The sequence below is a fragment of the Lepidochelys kempii genome, chromosome 17 (assembly GCF_965140265.1).
Source record: "Lepidochelys kempii isolate rLepKem1 chromosome 17, rLepKem1.hap2, whole genome shotgun sequence".
Classification (NCBI taxonomy): Eukaryota; Metazoa; Chordata; order Testudines; family Cheloniidae; genus Lepidochelys; species Lepidochelys kempii.
Window position 1 is genome coordinate 19,704,735 of NC_133272.1, and position 25,460 is coordinate 19,730,194.

Consider the following 25,460-nt stretch of genomic DNA (forward strand, 5'->3'; position numbering starts at 1 on the left):
GTGGTGAAACCAAGCTAGAAACGAGTTTAGCCAGGAGATCAGAATCCCTGCTGCGGTGATCTGAGAGCAGAACATTGCCCCCGCCCCCGCTGAAGGCTCGAGGACTTCTCTTGGCAGAGATAAACTTTGCAACATAAACCCATGCAACGCACCACCCCATTGTGTACCCAACTCTGGTACCGATGTGCAAGTCCCTTAATAGCCGCATGCCACAATCTTTGCTGCATTTAGCCTCACAGCACCCAGGAGAAGCAAGGCTAGGCTATTACCCCTATGGTACAGACAGGGAAACTGAGGCACAGAGAGATGCCATGACTTACCCAGTCTGTGTCTGAGAAGAGAATTGCACTCAGGTCTAGCTTCTTGCAAGCAATCAAGCAAACCACTGAGCTATCCTTCCACTCATGGAGCATAGGCCCCTCAATGGCTATTAGCTGGGATGGGCAGGGATGGTGTCCCTAGCCTCTGTTTGCCAGAAGTTGGGAATGGGTGACAGGGGATGGATCACTTGATGATGACCTGTTCTGTTCATTCCCTCTGGGGCACCTGGCATTGGCCACTGTCAGAGGACAGGATACTGGGCTAGATGGACCTTTGGTCTGACCCAGTGTGGCCGTTCTTATGTTCTAGTCAATGACTCACTCACAGTACAGGTAACCCACAATCCTTCTTCACTTCAAACCCATGTTACTCCTGCAGCACTGAATTTCTAACCTGAGTCTTGCCAAAGGCACTGTGAGCACTGGGTGTCAACAAGGATCAAAGCCCAGTTTTCAGAAGAGATTAGGGCCAGATATTCATGCCCACTGGCTCCCACGTGCACCTTCTCTTGAAAATCTGGACCCTACGTGCATGAGGTGTTTGGCCTTTGTTCTCAGTAAGACTTTCTGAGAAAGGCACCCCCTCCTCTCCACCCAAGAAAAGGGAGAAGAAAATTTTAGCAAACAGAGAAAACATGCATTTCTACAACCCCGTCTCTCAAAAATACCTTCAGGCATTCCAGCGAGCCTTTGCATGGAGACTAAGGACTCCCACCCATATGGAGAATTTAACCCAGACAGGGAACAACTGGGGCTGAAATTTGCATAACTAGACAGTGGAACTCATTGTTACTGGATGCGGCTAAGGCCAAAAACTTAGGAAAAATCAAAGAGGGATGGGATATGGATATGGATAACCAGAATATCCCAAGTTATAACGGTTAATGTTAATATATTTTTGGAAGGGATATTAAACTTCCTGCATCAGGCCTTAAACCAATCTCTAATTATGATGAGACCTTCATGGTGGGGGGGGGGGCAGAAATCTGCTATGGTGGGGTTTCCTGCACCTTCCTCTGTGGCATCTGGTGCTGGGCACTGTCTGAGACAAGATCCTGGACAAGATGGATCATGGGTGTGATCCAGTCTGGAGTTTCCTATGTCCCTAATTGACATATGATCACCAAACTCTTTTCCCAATGCAAACCACACCCTCTAGCTTGCCCAGAGCTCGAATGATTAGATACGCCCACATGAGCCCTGCTTTGGTTGGGATGCTGTCCTAACTCGGTCAGCTGGGCGTTTCCTCTGGATTCATTCCGGTGGCTGATCTTTGCCTGGGTTCTCCCGTCCCATCTACGCCCTGATGAAAGATACACCTGGGCCATCATGCTGCCAGCCCGTGCACCTGGCATGGGGCCGGGCTTGCTGCAAAGCTCTCTGGACCAGCCTTTGGAGATAGAAAGATGGAGGGGAGGGATAGCTCAGTGGTTTGAGCATTGGCCTGCTAAACCCAGGGTTGTGAGTTCAATCCTTGAGGGGGCCATTTAGGGATCTGGGGCAAAAATTGGGGATTGGTCCTGCTTTGAGCAGGGGGTTGGACCAGATGACCTCCTGAGGTCCCTTCCAACCCTGATATTCTATGATTCTAAGACAGCCTCTCTCCATGTGTGAATGCCCCAGTCTGGCAGCTCCAGACAGCTCTGGGTGTTGTCAGTGCAGATGGCCTCTTGCCTGCCCACCCAGCTGGAGAAATGCCTATGGTGGGAAGACTGTCAGGAAAGGCTGGGAGACAATGACAGATATGGAAAAGAAGGATCGTGTGTGGAAGGGTCATGGGTTACCCTGTGATCAGACAGCGAGAGGGTATTCAGAACCAGGAGGCAGCCACTTGGGCATCTTGTAGCTTCTGAACAGGACAGAAAAACATGGACACATTACGTTTTGGGCTAACGATGCATCTCACTGTCCCTCCGTTTATCTGCCTTCTCTGATCATACTCTGCAGTGCTCTCCCAGGCCTGGGCTAAGTAAGATTTGGCCCCACACCCCCACACAAGGGAGAGAACCCACCGCATGAACCACCCTGCACTCTGCCATTCCAGCCTCTCCTTTGCTTCCTCTGACTGACCACCAGTCTGCACGAACAGGCACAGGGCTGGGAGATCCTGAGTGCGAATCCTGGCTCTGACACCGACCGCTCTGTGCTCTTGGGCTCAGACACTTTGGCCCAGATCCTCAAAGGTCTTGGGGCTCCTAACTTCCATTGAAATCAACAGGCATTAGGTACCTAAGCACCTCGAGGAGCTGAGCCTTTGCCTTGTCAGATAACACAGAGCTGGAATGAGGCAATGGCCAATGTTTCCAACCGGAGGAGCCACAGCTTAGTCTCCAAAATCCATATTTAGCTACAGATTTCAGAAATGCCTCTGGGATGTAGGCACACAAATCCCACTCAAGTCAATAGGACCTTTGCTCCTAACTCACCTGGGCACTTTTGTAAAACCCACCTACATTCAGCCACAGGGGCCTTACTTGAAGCCCCTATTTTTGATCCTTCAGGCCAGTGTCTGTCGAGCACTGGGGATGTATAAAGCACTAGACAGAGGCTACGTCTTTATTACCTGCTCTCAGGCCGTAACGTGAGCAGCCCTGGCCTAGAATGCAGCGTGGCGAGTGGTGGAGAAATCCAGCATGGTCTAGTGGATTGAATATGGGGCTGGGGACTGGGGATTCCCAGGCACTGCCCTGCTGTGGGTGAGGATGGCTAATGACCTGCTCCGGGGTGCGATGTACTGGGTTGCAGTTGGCCTAGCTCCGGTGGCCTCTTAGGACCATGCAATGCTGGAGAGCAGTGTGCCTAGACTGGAGTGTATGGTGTGGGCTTTGCTAGGGGAGAAACGGTCCCCCCCACCACACTCAGGAAAGCAGCCTCCTCCAGAAGGACATCACTCACCCTTGCTCCTCCATCATCTCCTGCAGCTCCATGCACTTCAGCTCCACCCGCCGCTTCCGCTCATGATCCAGGATCTCCCGGTGAGCCTTCTTCACCAGGCTGGGCTCCACCAGCCGTGACTCCTCCTCTGGCTTGTGCCAGGTGCCGGAGGCGCCGGGTTGGGGAAAGCCATTGGCCGCCTCCTGGGGGGAAGGCATCTTGGCCCCGTTGTTATAGAGGGCCATCCCAGCGTGCGCCCACCAACTCCGCAGCCCCTGCGAGGGAGAGAAACAAATTCATGGTAAGTCATTTCCAGCTTCCCTCTCCCCAACCAGGAGGAAGGAAAAAATATACAGCTGAGCACTAAGCCACTCTGCCTAATTAATACTGACAGCTTAATGGGGGACGAGCTGTTCTAATCTGCTTCTCAGCACTTTGGGGACGGACGCCGGCAGCCAGGCAGGGCAGCTGCCGTTAAGGCAGAGAGAGAAGGAGATTCTAATCCAGGAGGGGTCCTGGAGCCATGGGGATGCAAATGAAAGGACACTGCGCAGTGGGCACAGATCCCATGTCATCCAGCAATAAAAGCATCACGTGAAAGACCCTCCTTCAACAGGGGATCCCATCCCTGGACCAACTGCAGTGAGGTCCAACTTGGACGGCTTTAGAAAGTGAGGCCCTACTCAGCAAAGAGACTGCAGAAATGGCATCTGGGTTCATCGTGTCAACAGGATTTCCAGCTCAAACCTGATCCGTTTACTAGCAAATGCCTGGGATCTGAGAGTCAAGCTGGGTTCTTTTCTTTCTTGCACATCATCACCAGTAATCAAGGTTCTGCTGGCCAAACCATGCCGTCGGTGACATCTATGCAACCCCACTATCTTCCTATTTGCCCTGGATCACAACTCTGCAGCCGCCACCCCCATATCTAAACCAGGATTCCATGTAGGGTTTAACTGGTTGGAACTTTGCCAACAATTCTGCTGCTGATGCCTCAGGAGGGCCAACAGGAATGAAATGTAGCCACAACCCATTTTGGTTCCTCAAGCCAGCAGATCCGACTGATGCACACAAGGAAGCAGGTCTCTGGAACGAGGAGGTGTCACTTAATATAGCCCCTCGTTAGAGGAGAGCTGCATTTCAAATAGCACCACAAGACCATGGTCACCTACCCCTGGAAAATCTAAGAAGAGCTGACCCAGCTGGGATTCAAATCTGTATTCACAGTAAGGCAACCCACGTGCTTATCACTGTAGCCAGATTTATAATGTGGCTCTTCTGTCTCCCTGTGGAGGCTGGACCGTGCACTATTGCCTAAGAGCTACAGAGCTGGTTGTTAAGATCACATAGCAGCGGCTCTCGCTTTTCGAGCCAGAAGTCCCGGGTTCAGCGCTAACAGACAGCCAGAGCAGGGGGGTGGTTACACACCAGTCAGTCATCCCCTCGGGTAGTGGTGGCATTCAACCTGCTTCAGAACTGCTTCCCCGCATCTTAATTTGATCCTTCCTTTGGTAAAAGGAGTTTGGTCACTGGCTTCAAGGGAAGCCAGATTCAGCCGTCTCCGAGAGCTCTGATACAATTCTACCCTCCTCCCCACCCTCGCCCAAGACATGCAGCTTGAGAAGAGGTCTCTCTGCACTGCTGAACCAAGCCATTCTTTTGATTCCCTGGCGGTAGCAAAGCACCATCAGTCCTTGGGTCATCTTGTTGAACGGGATTATTTCATTAAACACAAGCTCAAAGGGTGCATTTTGCACAAGTCTAGGTGGTTCTATGATGGCCACTTTGCATCCTCACTGCAGGAAAACCCCAGCCGCGCTCCTCAGCTAATGAAAAGGTTTGCGAGAGCTGGGTGTGCTGGGAGGAAAGCCACAGCTACCTGCAAGCTGAGACAACGATTAGGTACCGATAGTGAATTACCAGGCACCTGTGCAGCCTCCAATATCCCTAGAGCCTGTCGATGAAATCTGGCTACTGCATGTCTCTTGGGAAGTAGGTTATGAAATTAAGTACAAAACTTAATTATTCGTATCAGGTTCCCATTGCAAAAAGCCTTGGGGGTGCAGTTTGCATGGCTTAGAAAAAAGGAAGGAACATCTCCTCAGTACAGGGAGCGAGTACCCCATAACCCCCTGCAGGCTCCCCATAGTTAGGAGGACAGAGACAAGGAAACCTGCTGAGCAGTCTCAATGCATGAGTTCCAGAGCTGGGACAAAGAGGCTCCCCTCCGGCCCTAGAATGCGTCAGTCTGGTTTGCGCGTCCACCGCTTTGCAGCAATGCATTGTGGGGAAATTGAGGGCGCTGGCCCGGAACACCTCAGTGTCACCGAGCTGAGCATCTGGCCCACTCAGGCAGATGCATCAGTGGCTCTTGCTGCTGCGCCCTGAGCACCCGGGAGCAGAGAGGAGCCCAGCACAAGCCCCAACTTGTGGCCCACTTTGCCAATGAGCAGAGAGACGCCCACTACTGAGGGGGCGGTTAAACCCCCACTGACTTCAATGGCCGTGGAGTTCTCTCCCCCCACGGCGAATGGTTCTTCTCCTTCAGAGCCTGACCTCGGCTAGACCTTAGGAGCCCACGGCTCTGGCCAGGAGCCCACACTCCAGTCATTTCCTTCCACCCACCGGCACAAGAGGGGAAACCACCCCCTGGAGCCTGGAGGGAGCAACTTCTCCAGGCTGCCTTGGCCAGCCGCTGTATCCCCTGCTTCCTAAGGGAACCTGCATCCGGGCGCCCACCCTGGCAGGCTACTTGGGAACGAATGGGAGTCCTGGTTCGGGTGCCCTGGGGCACACTGGGACTGCCCCGCTGCGAGAGGGTGATCAATGATCAACAGATCCAGGCAGGAAATGGCCAAAACCATTCAGATACCATGCCCTGAGCGCACTGGGGGCCTGCCTAGAGAGGTCAGTAGGGCTCTGCATCTCAGAGATGGCACAGCTGGGCAGGCCAGGCCCAACTCCCCGACTAGCCCAGTGCCCCTTCTCTAGGTGCAGGAGATGCCAGTGCTAACCCCGTTTCCAGCTCCCTTCCCCACCCAAAGGGCACTCTGCGTGGCCTTTTCTCCTTGGCACGGAAATCATACTCGTGGGCACAATTTAGCCCCATACATGTGCCAGTTAAGAACAGATTACGCTAATGGGATCTGCTCCCTCTTTCTGTCTGTTCCCCCACAGAGCTCTGAACTTGTACAGTCATCTCTTTACATATGGGTAACAAACTGAGCCACTTGTCTTTCCGGAGTAGTTAAAGCACCGGTCTGGGATGCCAGAGAACTGGGCACTATTCCCAGCAATGCCACAGAAGCCATTTGTGACCCTGGGCAAGTCACTGCCCTGCTCTGTGCCTCAGTTTCCCCCTTTGTACCAGTGGGGGTCCACGCCTGGGCGCAGGACTGGTATAGGGGGCTGGTGTGTTTCAAGGTGGGGGGAGGTATCCCCTGGGGTTGGTTCCCTCCTTTCAAGGCCCTTGTGCCCTGCCCAGGGGTTGTAAAGCGCCTGGCAGAATGGAGACTGGGGGTGTAATTCACCCCAGGAGTGGGTTCTGGGTCAGGACCACTGGGTTTGGCCTGCAGGCCCTGGCATGCTGCTCCCTGGCAGCGTGGCTCCAGACCATGCACGGGGCACAGGGACAAGTGGCAGCTACGGGGCTCGTTAACTGCTCCAAGTTTTGTTTGCGAAGGGTCAACATCCAGAGCTATTTTAATTCACTCGATCTAATGTACTGCCCGTTGCCAGGCAACGTAGCCGTCTGTTGCGGCCTGTGCGGAAGCTTTTAAGGACCTCGCTGGATGTGGAAGTGTGGGGAGGCTTGGGGGGGGGGGGGTTGAGAAACACGGCTCCGACCCTGTGCAGAAAAAGCCGTCCCCAATGCCCACTGCCTCCCCCCAGCCGCCCCTGCCCATTCGAAGGGGTGGGGGGAGCTCCAGGGCCTTGTGCCCAGAGATGCTGGCTGCCACGGGCACTCTACCAGGGGTAGGCGGGGAGGGCAAGGTGTGGGGGGGCCCGCCTCCACAGGCTCTTATTGCCTATGGACAGCACAGGGCTATGGGAAAGCGCAGCATGAAGCCAAGCTGGACACCACCACAATCTAAACAGACAAAGGTCCGGAAGAGAAGTAGAGGCACAGAATGGAAAAGTGCTTGACCAAGGTCATGCAACACAAGGCAGAGACTCCGGACTAGAGCACAGCTCTCCTAGCTGCCAGCCCTGTGCCCTACCCACTAGCCCCTGCTGCACGTGCTGCCTTGTTGCCCAGGGGCCCTGAAGAAGCCTGGAGCTCCGCCTCCTAAGGGGAATCACTGGGGTGCATACCACCTTTTGGGGGAATTTCCTTAATGGCTCCCAGCATGCATGGGGACCACTGCCCCCACGCCCCGGTGGGCAAAGCGCCTCTGATCACAGCTCTGCGGAGGTGCCCCGTACCATGGTTGGATCCCTACATGTGGGGGCATGAACTGGAGTGGGCCAGATCCACAGCTGGTGTAAATCAGCTTAACCACACCGCTTAGCACTGGGGTCATACGGAAGGCCACCCTTCCTCTTGTGCTTGGAGCCAAGAAAATCTTACCTTGGCCCGTAACTGCTTTGTTGGGCGGATGGAGGCAGACGGAATCCAGCCTAGCTTGTTCTAACTCGACTAGCCAGAATGAAAAGTTTCCTGCTCCTGTATCTCTCGTGAGTGATTCTCGTCTCAAGAAAAGCTTTTATCTAGTTTATTTGATCATCAGATATTAACTCATGCCTGGGATGCTCCTAGAGCCTGGAAAGTGCAGCTGGAGAGGGGAAGCCACAGCAGGTAGCTGAAAATTCAGAGGTTCTCATGCAACATGAGGTGAGAATTAATGGCTTGACTTTTTCAGCAGCTCAGCACGCTGGCTGCGTGGCTCTGAAAAAATCTGGCCCTACGTGATCGGCCAGTTGAGTCGACAGCAGAGATGGGAACTGAGTCCACAGCTGCAGGATGGATTAGATGCCCTCTTGAGGTCCCTTCCAGCCCTATGGTTCTACAAGCCACAAGCCTCCTGCGAACCAGCCATGCATTCAGCTCCAAACACCAGGGTCTAGCTCATCCCCTCCTTCTCTCCTCACACACAGTAGCACCCTCCAAAGACCCACATTCACAGGAGACAACAGCTGTTGGATGGAGGACACAGGCGCCTCCGAAACAGCCGGTGGCCTGTGCATTAACTCACGCCTCACGCTTTGATTCCAGGACTGCTGAAAATGACTGGTGAACCCCAGGCCCCAGTTCACATCCGCCTCTCGCACACAGCCGCGGCACTTCTGCTCCCTTCCAGCCCCCGTCCTGAAGCTGTCTCCCCTTGGCCGGGCTGGGAAGATGGGCAAGAGGCGCTCATGTCTGGGGAGGCAGTGGAAGTCCGGGCCAGGCTGCTCTGATGAAGATTAATTGCCGGTGAAATGGCCCAGCTGTAACGCGGCACCCAACCTGCTTCCAAAATTTCGCCTACTGCTGGGGAAAGCAGCTACGCTAATGAGCTAATCACTCATGGGGGAGCAGTACATCCAACCATGTCAGCTTCAGGAAGACCTAGAGGAAGCTTATCTGGGTGATGGCAGCCTCTCACTGGGGCTTGGAGCCAGCCATCTTCTCAGAGCAATTCACTGCAGTTCCAGGGCTACGATCGAGAGAGGGGAAGCATCCCCTGCCCCCACCCCTAAATCTCAGGGGCTCAGGTGCAATCGGATGGTCCCCAGTCATTTGCTGTCCAAGTGGAAAAGCGTACTGGTGTGGTCTGCTGGATAAATGCCCTCAAACAAACATTTTACAGATGGGGAAACTGAGGCACAGAAAGGTTAAGTGACTCAACCAAGGTCACAGAGCGAGGCAGTGGCCAAGAGCCACTAGACTGAAGGAGGCTTAACTCTAACCACTAGATATGCTCCCTGAAACCTTTGATCTCTAACAGCACCTGTTTGGAGTTCACTTACCAGGCAACCCCCTGGTACAAGACATTTACAAGACATTTCTGAGACAGTATTGAGCCCAAGCAAAGCCAGGAGTTCTGCAGGGCACCCCTAAACTCCACGCTGCTACAGTGAATGGGCGAAATACATATGAGCAGGTCCACTGGAGTCTATAGATGCATGCTATTGAGTGACAACTCCAGGAGCTGCCTGGTTTGATCCCCAGGGCAAAGGGATTAAAGGGCCAAGAGATCTTGCTGCATCTGATCCTCCAGACCCTCTGGGAATCACACGGAGGACCATTTGCCCCTCGGGCTGCAATGCCAAGTGCCTCACAGCCCATCCCTTCTCTGTCAGCTGATTGTAAACCCACAGAGACACCCCCCCCCTTCCTTGTAGGCTCTGACGTGACTGCATCAGCCATGGACGCGCCATGGCTCCACTTTTTAGTGCACGGGTCCCATGGGGCCACACCTGCCGCTACTTTGATTCAGACCCTCCCCCAGGTGGAGCTGAAGACTCAGACGGGGGCGTCCCTCCCTCGGGTCCAGCGCTCACTCGGTGCCTCGGCAGGGCACCAGGGATCTGTGCCGAGGGAGGGGCTGTCTCTTTGGGGAGCGTGAGGTCACTGAAGTTCCCATGGCAAGTCTTCTGCCAGTGTGTGTGTGTGTGTGGGGGGTTGCTAAAGGCCCAGTGGGGTCGGCTTTAGGTGCCCCAAGCAAGGCCCCCATCCCGGATATTCCTCCTTTCCCCCATGAATCCTCTGAGTCTACCCTCCTGCATCTAGTGGAGCGCTGCTCAGGATGGGATGGACGGGAGTGGAACCCCTTCTCCCCCACTCCTTTCGGTCCCATCAGCCCCAGGACCCCTATTGCACGTTTCTGTGCCCCCCAGCCAGCGGCTCGGTCAAATCCCAGCCCTGGTGGTTTCTTTCCACCTGTCCACATTCGCCCTGTGGTTTCCATGAGATACGCTGCCCTTCCTTCCCTGTCCTACACTGTCAGCTGGGGTCGTCGTGCGCTGTTCAGCAGTGGCCAGGCCCCACCCCAGAAGTGGCTACAGCTCGGCTGCTGCTGTTGTATGTATTGCAGCAGCACCTAGCAGCCTCAGCTGGGGTCAGGGGTCAGTGACTTGCCCATGTCACACAACAGGGGCAGGACACCAGCGCTCCTGAATCCCAGCCCACTGCCTTCCCCACTGCACAACAGCCGGCTCAGTCCCCCTCCTAGTTTGGGAAGCACTTAGAGAGGCGAGGCGCTATTCAAGCAAGAGCCATTATTCACCGAGCCCAGTATGGACTGTTAACGGCTGGAAGAGCCTTTGAATAGCCGACGCTGGGGCAGAGGTGAAAAAGGCACACGTGTATGTGTAAGCGATTCTACGCGGGCCACACAGCCGGCTATGAACAGGCTTGGAATTGCCGATCGCTGCTCAGCACTCCTAACCCACAGGGCAATGGTTCCCAGGCCAAAGCGGGTGCCCAGGGTCTCCCTGCAGCCCCACCCTCCTCCCCGGCATCTGGTTTCCATGGGAGAGCAAAAGCCCGTGAGAGAAGAACACCACTTCTGGTTTATCACTCTCTCGCTCCTCCCCTCTTTTCTCTCCTGCTCTTTCACCTTCACGTGTCCCTGTCTCCTTCCTCCACCATCAAATTCCAGTCGTTTTTTTTCCCCCTCCAAAAATAACCAGCAGTGCCCTCAGCCGGAATGAGAAACCTGGGTCTTGGCTAACATTCTCGCAGGCCGAGGAGGAGAGACATAAATACCTTTGGATCCAGGATGCCCTGATTCAATCAGGCCAATGAGAGGCTCAGCCTGGGCATCTATGCAGGTTGTGACATTCTGCATCCACCACTGCGTTAAGCTCAGATCGGACTTTTCCTGGTTTGAAAGTCAAGCTCTTGTCTTCTGGGGAGCAATATCACACTTGTCTTTCCTACCCACAACTCCAGCAGGACCCAGGAAGCAGAGCCGAAGGGCCTTGCCTTGTCTGGACAACGGGGAGTCAGCCTGTACATGCGGATCTAGGCAGCGCTCTCCAGTGATTAGATCCAGGAGTTCTGTGGCCTGATTTTCAAAAGAGCAGCAAGCCCAGCATCTCCTACTGGTGGGTGCTTATTTAGGTGCCTAAATTGAGATTTAGGGCTGTAAACTTTGGGCATCTAGTTTTCCAGATCCCAGCCCTGAGTTCTAGTCCTGGCTCTGCCAGGAGTGATCTTGAACAAGTCAGTGCCTTGCTCTGTGCCTCAGTTTCCCCATCTATACAATGGGGATAATAATACTTAGCCACTTTTTGTAAAATGCTTTGGGATTCTTGGCTGAAAAGCCCTATCTGAGTGCTTCATGCTCACAGGATATATTGTTCTCCTTAATAATCAAATCAAATCTGCAAACGGGGAGTCTTTGCTTTGCCTTTGACGTTCAGTGATTCTTTCTGTTGCCAAAGAAGTCTCCAGAAATGGAGAGGTCTGACATAGCAAATAATCAATGTGATTCTCAGAGGTCAGGTGCTCCGCACTCTCTGCTAATCAAGGCCCCTTTAAGGCATCACAAATCACGCAGTGAAAAATGGAGGCACCTCGCCTCTTTTACAAATCTCGGCTGAAACCCTTTGTGATTCCTTGGGACGGACGCAAGCCCCGTTTGGACAATCCCCAGGGGTCAGCCGTGCAATCCTTAGAGCAGGCCCAGCTCCCTCACTGGGTGTCTACACGGGTCTGAGCTCAGGTGGCTAGTCTGAGCCTCTGGCCTTGCAGCAATGTCCATGCTACGAATGCACTAGCTTGAGCCCTGCTAGCTCATGCCTGTCTACCCAGGGTACTCCTAGCTGCAGTGTAGACATTCCCAGGGATGTCCCCTTATAACCATTTAGCATAGGCACCTCTCTCTCTGTCTCCCCACATCTATCCATCCCTATATCATCTAATCTACCTAACCCAGTGGTTCTCAAAAAGGGGTACGTGTACCCCCGGGGCTATGCAGAGGTCTTCCGGGGGGTACATCAACTCGTCCAGATATTTGCCTAGTTTTACAACAAGCTACATAAAAAGCATTCGTGAAATCAATACACACTAAAATGTCATGCAGACAATGACTTGTTTATACTGCTCGATATACTCTACACTGAAATGTAAGTATGATATTTATATTACAATCGATTTATTTCATAATTACATAGTAAAAATGAGCGAGTCAGCAATTTGTCATGAATAGTGCACATGTTTACGTCTGATTTTGTAAGCAAGTCATTTTTAAGTGAGCTGGAAATTGGGGGGCATGAAAGACAAATCAGACTCCTGAAAGGGGTACAGTGGTCTAGAACAGTTGAGAACCACTGATCTAACTTCTCATGCCACCCCATCACTGTCGGGTCTAGAGACACGATGCTATAAAGTTCTGGGGAATTTTAAATGAGAACACCAGACATTGGCATCTTTCCACAAGTGCAAAAGTCACTTCATTGTCAGCTTGAGTCTTGACATCATCACCTGAAATGCCACATGCTAGGACTTTTCTGCCCTCGCAGCTGGGCTGGGAAGGGCAGAGCTGGCCCTATATCTGTGTAGTGGGAGCTGTCCACAGGGTTGCAGTGCTGAAAGCATCAGAGGAGAACTGAATGGAGGTACCTGCGTTTTAAAGCCAGATGTTATTAGATGTACCTGGTCATGAGAGACCTTGGGATAGCTACTTTCACGGAGGAGACAGGCTCCCCAAACCGGCTGTGTAAGGCCACAGCCTCCTGCTGCCTTCCTTCCTGGGAATTACTTATGAGTTCTCCTGGGACTGAAAGTCACTGCAGCTCGAATGGTTCTGGGACACATGCTAAAGCAAGTGCCAAGCAGCCTTGCACAGTGGTTAGAGAGAGGATCGGGCGTTGGGATGAGTGATGCAAACAGCACCTGTGTTGAAGCTCAGATACACTTGAAATCTGCTCTGGCTGGAGTCTGATCTGTTTGCAAGCCATTGATAGGCCACTCAGGGTCTGTGCCCATAATGTTCAGGGAAGCTGGATAGGGATTTTGGGGTCTCTCTCTGGGTAGCTGAGATCTTGCTGAGTCTTCCCATCACCGAGGTCCTTTGAGTACCAACCGTGGTCCCACGGGACGCATCGCAGGGCTCAGTCCAGCATGGCCAGTACTCCCACTCCTGATGTCACCACCCCAGAGCTGGCTTGTGGGGCACAGCGAGATCCAGCTGGGAAGATCAAACCCCAACCTTTTTATGTTGTTACACTTCAGAGCCTGGGAACCCACACAAAGCTGTTCTGACAAAAACCATTCGTAAGCTGGCTCTGCATGGCACTTGGAAGGGTTCACACAGCTCTGCTCTGGACTCCTGGGTTCTATCTCCTGTACTTACAGGGCCCCCTTTGCCATGGAATATGAGCACCTCACAATCTGTGATGTATCTATCCTCACAACACCCCTGGGAGGCAGGGCAGGGCTGTTATCCCCACTGGACAGATAGACACCAAGGCACAGAGACTAAGTGACTTACCCAAGGCCACGCAGTGACTAAGGAAGTGAACCCAAGTCTTAGGCCGATGCCCTAACCACTAGACCCATTCTTCCTCTGTAGGGCCCGCCTCCGCTACAGGCCCATTGTGTGACTTAGAGCAAGCCACTTAGCCCCTGATTCTGCCAGCACGTAAGCAAATGTTCCATTTACTCACCTGAGCACTGCCATTGAAATCAGTGGGACTTACTCACATGAGAAAAGTTAAGCACATGCCTAGGGCCTCTTTGTGTGACAGTTTCTCCGCCTGTAAAACAGGGGGGATAATACGGAGCCCTTTCAGTTTGTTGAACTGATCGTTTTGAGTCCATTCAACATGAAACTGTATTTCCCTATGGTGCTGCATTGCCTCATGGGAATTGTGGGTCAGGTACCCTGAAGCCCCCTTCTCCACTGCGGAACAGGCTGCCTGGCTGGACTACCTCTCCCATGAAGCAATGAGGTCTTCCCTCTGACTGAGCTGCGTGGTACATCATGGGAGATGAAACTCTTCAGTGGAGAGACCATCTTTTCATTATAGGGTTTTTTTAATAGCATCCAGCACAATGGGGCCCTGATCCCTGCTCTGCAATACAGAAATAAATAATAAAGACATGCTTCAAGGAAGACAAGTGAAAATATGATAATACAGCTGGCCAATTACACAATACTAAACTCTGGGGTCAAAATGTATTCTAAAGCCTGCGTCGAATACGACAGTCGTATTTATTTCATGATTCCATCATGGTGAACCTAAACAGTCGTCTTAACTCTATTGCTTATGCACCGGTGTACGCAATCATTCTAGTGCCAGTCAAGCACTCTCTCTCTCTCTCTCTATATATATATTTATATATATTTAAAGGGCTAGAGGAAAAAGAGGGTACTTGAAAAAATAATTCATTCCCTAACGAGAGTTCCTCAGCTCTGCTTCCCAGTGCAGTCCCTGGGAAAAGTCCCCTCAATCCATCTACACTTCAAGCATCCAGGCTATGATTTGGATATGCTGAAAGTAGGTGCAGTTGGATATGAGCTCCTCCTTGAAAATTAGGGGCTGGCAGTCAGAGCATGGGCTAGTGGCAAGGTAATTTCCCCTAGATGGGCAGTAATCAGATTTGACCTCTGATTCCAGGATATGATTATCTCCAAATAGGAAATAACCATCAGCAGAATAGCCAGCTCTTTCTGTTCTATGTCGGCTCCCCATGACCAGCTCATCACCATTTCATCAGTAGCTCGCAAAGACAGTCAGGATCATTATCCCCCCATAGAGGCTGATCCATGAACCGTTATTATTATTACAATAGGACTCAGAGGCCACCGTCAGGATTAGATAAATATACTGACGCATGCAGAGAAGCAAGTTCTCTTCATGTACCAGTATCTGTATGCCTGCATCTGTAATTTTCACTCCATGCATCTGAAGAAGTGGATTTTGTACCTGTGAAAGCTTATGCCTAAATAAATCTGTTAGTCTTTAAGGTGCCACCGGACTCCTTGTTGTTTCTGTGGATACAGACTAACACGGCTACCCCGATACTTGACAAAAATCCATGAAATTTTGCCTCCATAGAACTTTGTGATAGCGAAATTCTTCTTACAGTGCATTGCTAGGCAAGCAGCCTGACCAGCAGCACACTGAACCCCAGAGATGAACACAGGATAGATAGATAGATAGATAGATAGATAGATAGATAGATAGATAGATAGATAGATAGATAGATGTCCACCGTCTGATTGAAGTCAATGGGTCTTGTCACTGATGATGCAAAGCTTTGTAGAGACGCCAGATGCTTCTGGCGTTTCTCTAGGTGGGTTCCCCACCCCCACCTCCCATTCAGATGCCTCTCTGGGAGCCTCGTTCCGATCTCATTGGTACTTGTGTAAATCAGAAGTAAACTCACTGAAGCCAATGCAGTTACACTGGTGGTGTAAAACCACAGTCAGCGAGATCAGCACCTGGCCCTTTTGTATGTTAGTGGGACCATCTTGTCCCGTTTGCTCCCTTGAATTCAAGGGGACAGTCAAGCCTGGGGGCGTGCATAGCGGAATGGGGGGGAAGTGCTGATGCAGGGGTGTTTCTGGGGCGAGCCGCTGGGGAGCGAGAGGGAACCGGTGTGGTTGTGAGGGAGAACAGGATTCGGGAAAGAGAGGAGGAGCATTAATAGAGACAGAAAGAGAGAAAGTGAGAAAAGAAAAAAGAGAAAATGAAAGAGGGAAAAAGAGGCATGAATGAGAGACAATAGAAATGTGAAGGTGAAAGAAAGAGTGACCAAGAGACAAAGAACCCACCCCCACTCCAAACATACATGCCTCAACAGAGTCCACTTTCCGAGGCAATATTTCGATGCACTCAGATTCAGAGACAAGAGGGACGCCCTATCGCCAAGTGAATACAAATCAGCCACTTGCAGCCAGGTCCTGCTGCGTGTGTTGCTAATTCCCTGAAGCCCACCTGCTTTCCCTGCAGTTGTATGGAACACGGGAAGAGTCTCCACTGGCTCAGATTTACCTCCCAGCGACTCTGAAACTTACCAACCTGCCCAAATCCCTCTAATTGCGGAAACATCGCTTGGATCCCAACCACCAGATGTCCTACCTGTCCCCATACATTTTAATCTGTCAAGGTGACATGGGAATACATTTCCCATCTGTATTTTGTCATGTTTTACCCAGCGGCCATTGGTACAGTCAGCCCTCCTGAAAGCCTGTGCAATGTTATTTGTGCAAGTATCACCGAATCATTTCACAGACGGATGAAATCGTGCTCCCTGGGTATGCGGCTTGCCCAGGTAATCTATCCTCAAACAGGAAAAGGTGGGCAAGCTTTGACTTGAATCCTGATGAGACTCCTGGAGTCAGATCCACTAAGGCCCTGATTCAGCGAAGCATGTGCTTAAGTGTTTTGCTGAATAGGGATGAGATTCCTAAAGCTTCGTGCCCACTGGTGTAGATCCTGACTCCTTGGATCCCTGAGGTCCTGCAGAAAGAGCAGGAGATGTTTCTATCACCACCTCAGCTCACATTTCCCCCCTTTCACAGGGAGAGGAGGTGTTAAACCAGTGTCTGGGACAAGCGCTCTGGCTGGGCCCTGAGCAAGCAGGGCCTATTCCTTTTTGGGCTGCCCTGGTTTAGTGCTCCCCCTTGAAACAAGGGAAGTGGTGGCTGCTTTGCACCTGGGGCCTGAGGCCCAAGCCAGCTAGGCCATCGGGCAGGGTTTACAGCTTGTACAAAACCAGCCCTTGGTGTTACCTTCCAGGACTGATAAACCAACTGGAGAACACAGGGGTTGTAAGGCCAGAAGGGATCATTAGCTCACCCAGTCTGACCTCCTGCATGCCACAGGCCACAGAACGCCAGCCAGCTAGGCCCGTATGGAGCCCAGAATCTGCATAGATGTGACTGGGGCTCCGTCTGGCTCACTGCTGTTCAGGGGCAGGGCTCAGGTTCAGATCAGGGATTGGACCAGTTCTCCCTACTGTGATTTTCATACCCCACTGGGGCCCCGGGTGGCTCAGAGCTGGACCAGTTCACTTCTGGAACAGGGCATGAGGCTGAAATCAGGGCTAGCTCAGTTGGGGAGAGGACTGGTGACTGGGTGCATCTCACCTGTCTCTGCATTGGGCCTAACAATACTGCTGCCCGCATCGAGCCCAGATCCCTTTGTTTTTCCGCCATCGTTTCTCTCCACTGCTCAGAGATGCTTGCTATTTTTCTGCAACAAACGCTTCCCCCATTGCTTCCCACAGTGGAAACCAGGTGCAGTCGGCAATTATTCCACCAGCACGGGGGACACAGGGCTGTTTAGCAGGGTCTCCCTATCTATGGAGATCAGGCTCATGACCAATACATTTGCTCTGTCTCCCCTCACTCCCTTTAGCACTGGGATATCAGCACCGGGACTGGTGAACATATGGATGGACTCCAACAGACAGCATCCGTCTATAAATACATGAGCCCCTCAATAGCCAGGAGCTGCCATTTCTACAGAAATCCCTCTGTAACCTCATTGATTCCCACCTGTTTCAGTTCTGAGACTCAATGGGCTTTCATAATGCAGCGAAACTCTCCGGCCAACTCCAGCTCGTCATCTCTGTCGCCTTCAGCTCCGAGCACTTGTAAAACACCCCCTCGGATGCAGCCCGGCTCCACACGGCCTGTGTGTGTCAAATAAGCAATTCGAACCCCGGGGGAGTTTGAAAGGGCGCCTGGAGAGAGAGGCTGGTGCGTGAGCAGAAGGTGGCAGTGTAGACCCCCGGGACGTCAGATGTCAGAGCTGCGCTGACAAAAGGGAGTTCCGCTGCTCAGGGGGCTACAGGGGATGGGACAGAGTTGGGAGATGTTGGTTCTATTCCCAGCTCGGTCACTGGCCTGCTGGGTGTCCTTGGTTCTGTCACCTCCCTCTCTGGGCCTCAGTTTCCACTTTGTCTGTCTCTTCAGTTTAGAGCATAAGCTCTTCAGGGTGGAGACTGTCTCTCACTACATGTCCGTCCAGCACCCAACACAAGAGGGCCCTGATCTCAGCCGAGGCCTCCAGGTTCTACTGAAAGGAAGGATAATTTGCTTCCTGAGGCAGAAGCATCCTTGTGCTGAAGGACAGAAGGGCGTAACCCAGGGAAGAGTGTTAGGCCCTGTGTAATGTGGGCATATTTGCAGCAGTGCAAACCCTGTGGGTAGAAGCCCTGTACCGGGGTGAAATGTGGTAATTTGCCCCATTCATCAGTTCAAATACCTCCAAGACAGACAGGCCCTGACAGAAAATGCCAGGTCAAATCCTAAAGAGTGCTGAGCACCCACAGCTCCCCTTAGCATCCGGAGGCGGGGGGGGATGTGGATGCTCAGAATTTGGCCCATTATGCTTAGAGCATCATGAGTGAGTGACACCCCCAAACTGTGACTGGTCTAGAGATCCCCCCGACCAGGTCCAGCGAGCGAAAGGAGCCCTTGAGAACCACACTCTTAGGCATCATCCAGGACTTTTCTTTTGCAAGGGTGGGGAAAGACAAACCTGTTACGAGAGTACCCCAAAATTTACACGGCTAGTGAAACTGGCGAGAGAGACTGATTTGTCCTTGCCTCACATTTATGATGCAGGCACAAATGGCTGTTTCACCCCGCCACACAATTCTGGTGAATTCTCTCTCTCTCTCACACACACACACACCAATTTTTGCCCCCATGTTTTTGGGTCTGTTCAGTGCATGGAACGGAGAGAAGCTCAGCAAGGAGGGAATCCACCGGACCTGGAACTGAAAGAAAACATCACCTGGATCCCAAAAGAACCCAGTTTCTAGCTTTGCCCAGCTCAGTAACCAGCCTGTAAACAATGCTGGGAAAAGGGGGCTGCTTGGGATTCAAAGTAACCGAAGGCTTGAACTTTAAACTCCCCTCCAGGAGCCCCCATTGAATCAGTGGGAGCAGGATCTGGCTTGAAATGGGCGGCGGGGCAGTTAGTTAGGGGTAGTTCAGAGGCAGGGGTAAATCAGAGGAAGGGTAAACGGGTAATCACAATTCCTCTGCTCTCCTGAGCATGGGGCCTGCCAGCTAGCGGTGCCAGCTACCCCAAAGGGGGCAGGGAGGAGGGAGGGTGATTGCATGGCCCATCGGGCAGCCTACAGGCACAACGCCTCCCAGAGCTCTCCCTGGGGTGGCACAGCCCTGCACCGTTCCCAGCGCAGGCCAGTGCTGCACAGACACAATGGGGCCCTTCATCCGCCATTCGGTGCAATAGCTGCAACCTTCCAACAAGCCCAATCCCCCGATAGCGCTCTTCATTCACAGGCGCGAGCGAGCGGAGAGAAGCTTTGCTCTGGAGCAGCCGGCCAACCCCACTAAAGAGCCTGCCTCCTGCACCGCAGCCCAGCAAGGCCCTGGCACAGAGACATCGGGAGAGGCCCCATCGTGATAAGAGACCCTCAGAGCCTGTGGAATATCCCCGGATTTCCCTCTGCAATAGGCTGCCCCCCACAGTCACTTGTCCCCTGATAACTCTGCCTTCCCAGCCTCCTCTGATTACTTAATTACAAGGCTTTGTTTTTATTGCACTGCTATCAGCAGGCAGCCTCGGAAGGGCAGGCAGCTGTATTTATTGCCTGTCCATTATCTGAGCACGCTCTCAAAATGAAATGAGAAATGCCCTGAAGATCTGTTACACAACAAGCCTGCCCACAGGATTTCATGCACTCACACACAGCCTAATTCTCCTCCTTCACTACACACGCTGCATTCCCCCCTGTTCCCCCCCACACACACACACCGCCCCGCGGCATTTGCTGGGTTTCTTTACACTGGGTGCAGAAAGGGAAGGACAGATCTAGGCAGCAGCGCCAGCCAAAATTCAGAATTTCCATGTGGGAGAAGGCCAGAAGGATCCATCAGATCATCTGGTCTGACCTCCTGTATATCACAGGCCACTAAGCCCAGCCCAGTTAGGCCTGCATTTCAACCCAATAGTCTATATTTAGGCTTGGAAGGATTAGATGGTTATCAGTAAATGTCAATTTCACCTACACACACAAACCCAGGACAAAATATTTCCAGCGATAATCATTGCAATTTACAAAGTAAAGAAAAATGTGGCTTGAGAATGGATCCCGCTTTGATTTAAGGATATTTACTTTGTTCACAATTTACATTTTAATGGTCATAAAGCGTCAGCTTTCGGAATCTTAACATCTACTGCCATTAACATGTCTCTCCGCCCCCAATGTCTGATCCCCCATAAGTTCCTGCAACTGGGAAAATGTAAAGTGATAAAAATAAAGAAAAGTGCTTAAAAGAAACATTGATATTATCCGTCTACATCAAAAGGTAAATAAAAATCAAATTATGTCAAGTCTCCCCACAGTGGCCCTCCAGAGACTAAAAGTTGTGTGCCACAGGCAGAGAATAGGGGGGTGATTTGACTTTTAAGTATATTGCGAAGAGCCAGACAGATGCCCAGTGGGGTTTCAAAAGCCCCGTGGCACCTAACTCCCATTAAAACCTTTTGAAAATAGGGTGTAGGCTCTTAAATTGCTTAGGGTAAGATTGTCAAAAACTCCTAAGTGACTTGCGTAAAGGAATCTCTGGCCAAGCCCTCAACTGAATCCATATTCCTCACCTTATTGTTCAAAATGCTTCAACAGGTTCCTGTGAAATTTGAGCTTGATGTGCACTCATGAACTTGTCAAATCGGTACTTCCTGTGGCAAAGTTTCTGACCAGGAAGGGGGCAGGGTATTCGTGCGTTCTGTGCACTGGACGGGGATTCAGGAGATATGGATTCTGTCTGGGACTTGGCCAAAGATTCCTCTGGGACCCTGGGCAAATCACTTGGGTGCTCTTGAAAATTTGACCCCAAGTGACTTAGGAGCCTAAGTCCCATTTGCAAAAGATTTCAAGGGGAGTTAGGTGCTTCAGGGGGTGGGGGGGGTTGAATACGCCACTAAGAGATTATCTGCATCTTTAGGCACCTAAGTACTTTTAAAAATCCGGCCCCCAGGAGGCTAAGTCCCATTGACTTTCAATGTGACTTCAGCTCATTTTTGAAAATGGCACCTAGGCGCCTCGGTCATTTCAAGGCTTTTGAAAATGTTATTACTGACATTTCCATTGGTAACATGGGGTTAGTAGCACTTCCTTTCTCCCACCCTGCACCCGCCTGGTCTTTTTAGACAGCAAGCTCCGCAGGGCAGAGATTGTTTCTCACGTACCGCCGGGGGGCCCCAGTCTCAGCTGAAGCCTCTGCTTACTGCTGGAATACAAGAAAAAATGAGGAAGGGACTAGGATTCAATAGACGTGGAATGCAGTCCTGGCCATGCCCTGACTCACTGTGGCACCTTGGCCTGGTCACTTCCCCTCTCTCAGCCTCAGTTATCTCATCAGTAAAATGGGAATAACTCAGATTCTGAAGCCAGATCATCTAGTCTGGCCTCCTGCAAAACACAGGCCTTCGGACTTCCCTGAATTAATCCTAATGTCAAGCATAAGGCTACGTACCCACTTGGTAACGTGCTTTGAAATCTGATGATGAAATATTGATGCTACTCCATATTACCACCCCTGCCCAAAGAAATCCAGAATATTATGTTATTATTTACCACAAACAGTGAGAGAACAAGACACGGAGATTTAGAGCAGTAAAATAATTCATATTATATTTCCATAATATTTTTCATACTAGCTAGCTAGATGGGGACATTCGGGGATAACCAGATAGATAGATGGAGGGGGAAATATAGGGCGATCTTGCTAGCTAGGGACACATGGGGATAGACAGACAGACAGACAGACAGACAGACAGACAGATAGACAGATAGATGCAAATCACTTTAGTAAGTGCTCCCCAATATGAGTAAAGGGGTTGTAATCTGAACATTATAAAAATACCCTATGCCTTCACTTCCAATAATGGCTGAGTATGGAAGCTGCATTATTAGAAGGCAGTTTGGGGGAGATGTGAACTGAAAGAGCTTTCGTGGAGTACTTTGGTAGGCGGAATGAGTAACACTCCAACAAGGTCTGAAGGAATTTCTAATGTGGCTTGGGGGAGGGGGTAGACAGGTTGGGGATTTTTCAGAGAGGGTTTGAGGAAATGTAGGAGAAAACTGCAAGGTTCTGGCCAAAGGACATTGTGGGTGCACAAGATCTGATGGAGCATTTAGGTGTATTTCATCCAGAAGTTGGTGTTTGTGATTTAGGAGAAGTTCTGCCAAACAGGTTGTCACAGAGCATTTATGGGGACAGGACTGTCAGTTGCAAGAGCATACATACTCAAGCACTGGACTAGCGGTATCAGAATAGATTATGCGTCTATCTGGTTACGGGGCAGCATTCATCCAAGCAGCGGCCAGCCAGAGACATCTAGGAAGACCCTTCCTGCAGGATCACTGTGATAACCATTCGTTGGCAAATCTGCGCAGTTGTTTGTTTTCATGCTGGCAGGGTAGCTCTGTGCAGGGGCTCAACTGTACATGAATGCAGCTTAGATTGCTCAGATGCCCCGATGGACAGCTCTGGATAACGGAGGTGTTGGACAATTGAGGGAACATTCAATGCAATTCACAGACGTGGGCAGGCATGACCCTGTGTCAGATAAGAGGGAATTAGGCTCAGATAATTGAGGTTGTGCTGGGCTGGTTTAGGTTTATATATAAAGTATCAAGGAGACGTCTGTTTTTCTGCTGAACTCGGTTCACTTTGTTACCACTTCTTCCCATTCACCCCTTCCCCATCTGTCTGATCATATACTTCATCCTGCGTGCGGGGGGAGCAATTAGATGATCTCTTGAGGTCCCTTCCAGCTCAACCTTTCTGGACCCCTGGCCAGCAAGCTCTCCTGGGCAAGGACTGTCTTCTGTGCTATCTGTCTGCGCAGCTCTTAGCACAGCGGGGCCGCATCCTTGACTGGGGATCACCGGTGTAACCACTGTCACTGCTGCCTGAAACTCTCCAGCTGCTGTTCTGCAGCCGGTCAGAACAGCTGATCAGAACGGTCCCTTCCGGCCTTAAAATCTCTGGCTCCAGGCAGCAGAGGGGAATCCTGCAGCATTTGATGAGATACTTGAGCTGAGACTCCCAGAGGTACAGCACAAAAAGGGGCAGAGAGTGCTTCAAAGCACCATTGTGCCGCTCCCCTCCTCCCCCGTCTGGGTTTCTCCGGGGGCGGCATCAATTAGAATAGCCAGGGGTTGCTCTAAGTTGCAGTCGTCCCCCAAGAGCTGCCTATGGGACTCTGGAGATACCCCTCCCACGCTGGCTTGCCCCGTGTGCCAAGGCTTACAATGGGAGCTGGCAACGTAGGGCCGCTTCTGGGTGGCATATGCAGTGCCGTCACCTGGGGGAATTCTGCCCGGGGCTTTAGCAGTGGAGGGGAGAATTTCTCCTAGAGCGGGTCAGGAATTTTCAGACTATACAGCTTTTCGTTGGGGGATGCCAAGGGGTTGAAACTGTTCATGGGAAAGGATCGGCTTTGACAAATAGACTTCTAGACTTTGAGGTCAGACGGGACCATCACGATCACCTCGTCTGATCTCCCGCACATCGCAGGCCACAGAACCTCACCCACCCGCTCCAGTGATGGACCCCCAGCCTCTGGCTGAGTTCCTGAATCCTCAAATCATGGTTTAAAGATGTCAAGTTCCAGAGAACTCACCATTTACACTAGTTTAAATCAGCAAGTGACCCAACCCCCTTGCTGCAGAGGAAGGCAAAAAACCATCAGAGTCTCTGCCAATCTGACCTGGGGGAAAAATTCCTTCCCGACCCCAAATACGGTGATCGGTGAGATCCTGACATGTGGGCGAGGCCCACCAGCCAGACACCTGGGAAAGAATCCTCTGTAGTAACTCAGAGCCCTCCCCACCCAGTGTCTCATCTCCAGCCATTGGAGATATTTGCCGCTTGCAGTCACAGATCGGCTACATCCCAACATAGGCAGTCTTATATCGTGCCCTCCATAAACTTATCAATTCAAAAATGTTTTTTTAAAAAAGGAAACATTCTGAAACGCTTGAAACATTTTGACCTTTTTTAAAGCAAAACGTTTCACTTTTGGTTGGAAATGTTAGGGAATTAATACTTTTTTAAAAGTTTAAAAAACATTTTGAAGGTCGAAATCAGAACAAAACAGTTCGACTTTATCAAGACCAAATGATCTGACTGACCCGATGCAGTTTATTTCAGAGTACCAGTGCCTGAAAATGCTGAGATTTTGATGTTTCATCATGATTCAGAATGGGGAAATATTTCAAAATCTCAAAAACTCACATGGGATGGAACAACCATTTCCCCAGCCAGCTCTGTCCCTCCATTGCTCCTAGCCCTGTCCAGTCATACCTTGGCCCACCGGCCCCATTCCCTTCCCCCTAGACACTGCACCTTTTCTGACTCCCAGGGGCATTTCCGATTCAATTCATTCCACCAGAACTCAAATCCAGTGTCACTGAGACCCCCAGCTGCAGCCCTGGAAAGCGGCAGTCAGGAATGCCCTCGTCTGAAGCCATATTTCTCTCCAGCCTTGGGAGAGGACAGCAGAGCCATTCCTTATTCACAACTCCAGATAATCTACAGAATGAAAAAAACGGATCGATAGGAGAGTAAATCTGCTCAAAGGGGATATTTACTGCTGAGCCAGGCACTGCCTGGATTTGAGATTCAGCAAGACCGTGACGGGGGCAAAACAGTGTTAAGTGAGATGTACAGAACAGCGCAGCTCCATGGCACAGTGTAGCACAGGGTCATGAGACGTTGCGGGGGACCCGGTGAGGAATGAAGCGTTGACAGGTTACCATCATTCCTCACCTTATCGTACCAACTCGATACCCCTAAGCAAGCGCAGCTCCCTGCAGCGCTAGGTGCTGTACGTATGCATTGAAACACTCCCTGCCCCAAAGAATTTACACTCTCAATTAACACAGGGAGGATTATTACCCCCTTTTACAGACAGGAACGGCGAGACTAAGCAACATGCCTGAGGTCACACAAGGAGTGCATGCCAGAGCGACCCTCGCACTTCGACCACAAGCCCTCCCTTCTCCATTCCTGCTACTGGCTGGGTTCTGATCAGTGTTTTACAAGGGACAGGGGAGACAGACCTCTCCAGAAACCTGGGGTGAAATCTGGGCCCCATTGGTGTCAGGGACTAAACTTCACTTGACTTCAGTGCAGCCAGGATTTTGCTACTTGTGCGGCTGCTGCAATGAATCAGCTGTCAGTGATGGCTGGTGGGAGCGGAGGCCACCTGACAGCAGGAGGAGGGGACACATGGGGGCAGAGAGGAGACCGTGCAGGTAGACATGCTCATGGCCACGAAGAGCCCAATCAGCTGTTCTCATGGTGAGCAGCTCTTCCCTGTGTCCCCAAC

At 51.5% G+C, this 25,460-nt stretch overlaps 1 protein-coding gene across 2 annotated transcripts in view; it reads right to left on the reverse strand.

Annotated features, from left to right (window-relative positions):
* Positions 1 to 25,460, reverse strand: part of SRRM3 (serine/arginine repetitive matrix 3) — a 171,316-nt gene that overhangs the window by 86,707 nt on the left and 59,149 nt on the right. For both annotated transcript variants that reach the window (XM_073315243.1, XM_073315245.1), the window contains one exon: positions 3,216 to 3,469. In XM_073315243.1, coding sequence (XP_073171344.1) covers positions 3,216 to 3,439 — 224 coding nt within the window. In that variant the 5' untranslated portion in view covers positions 3,440 to 3,469. The remainder of the gene's footprint in view (positions 1 to 3,215; positions 3,470 to 25,460) is intronic.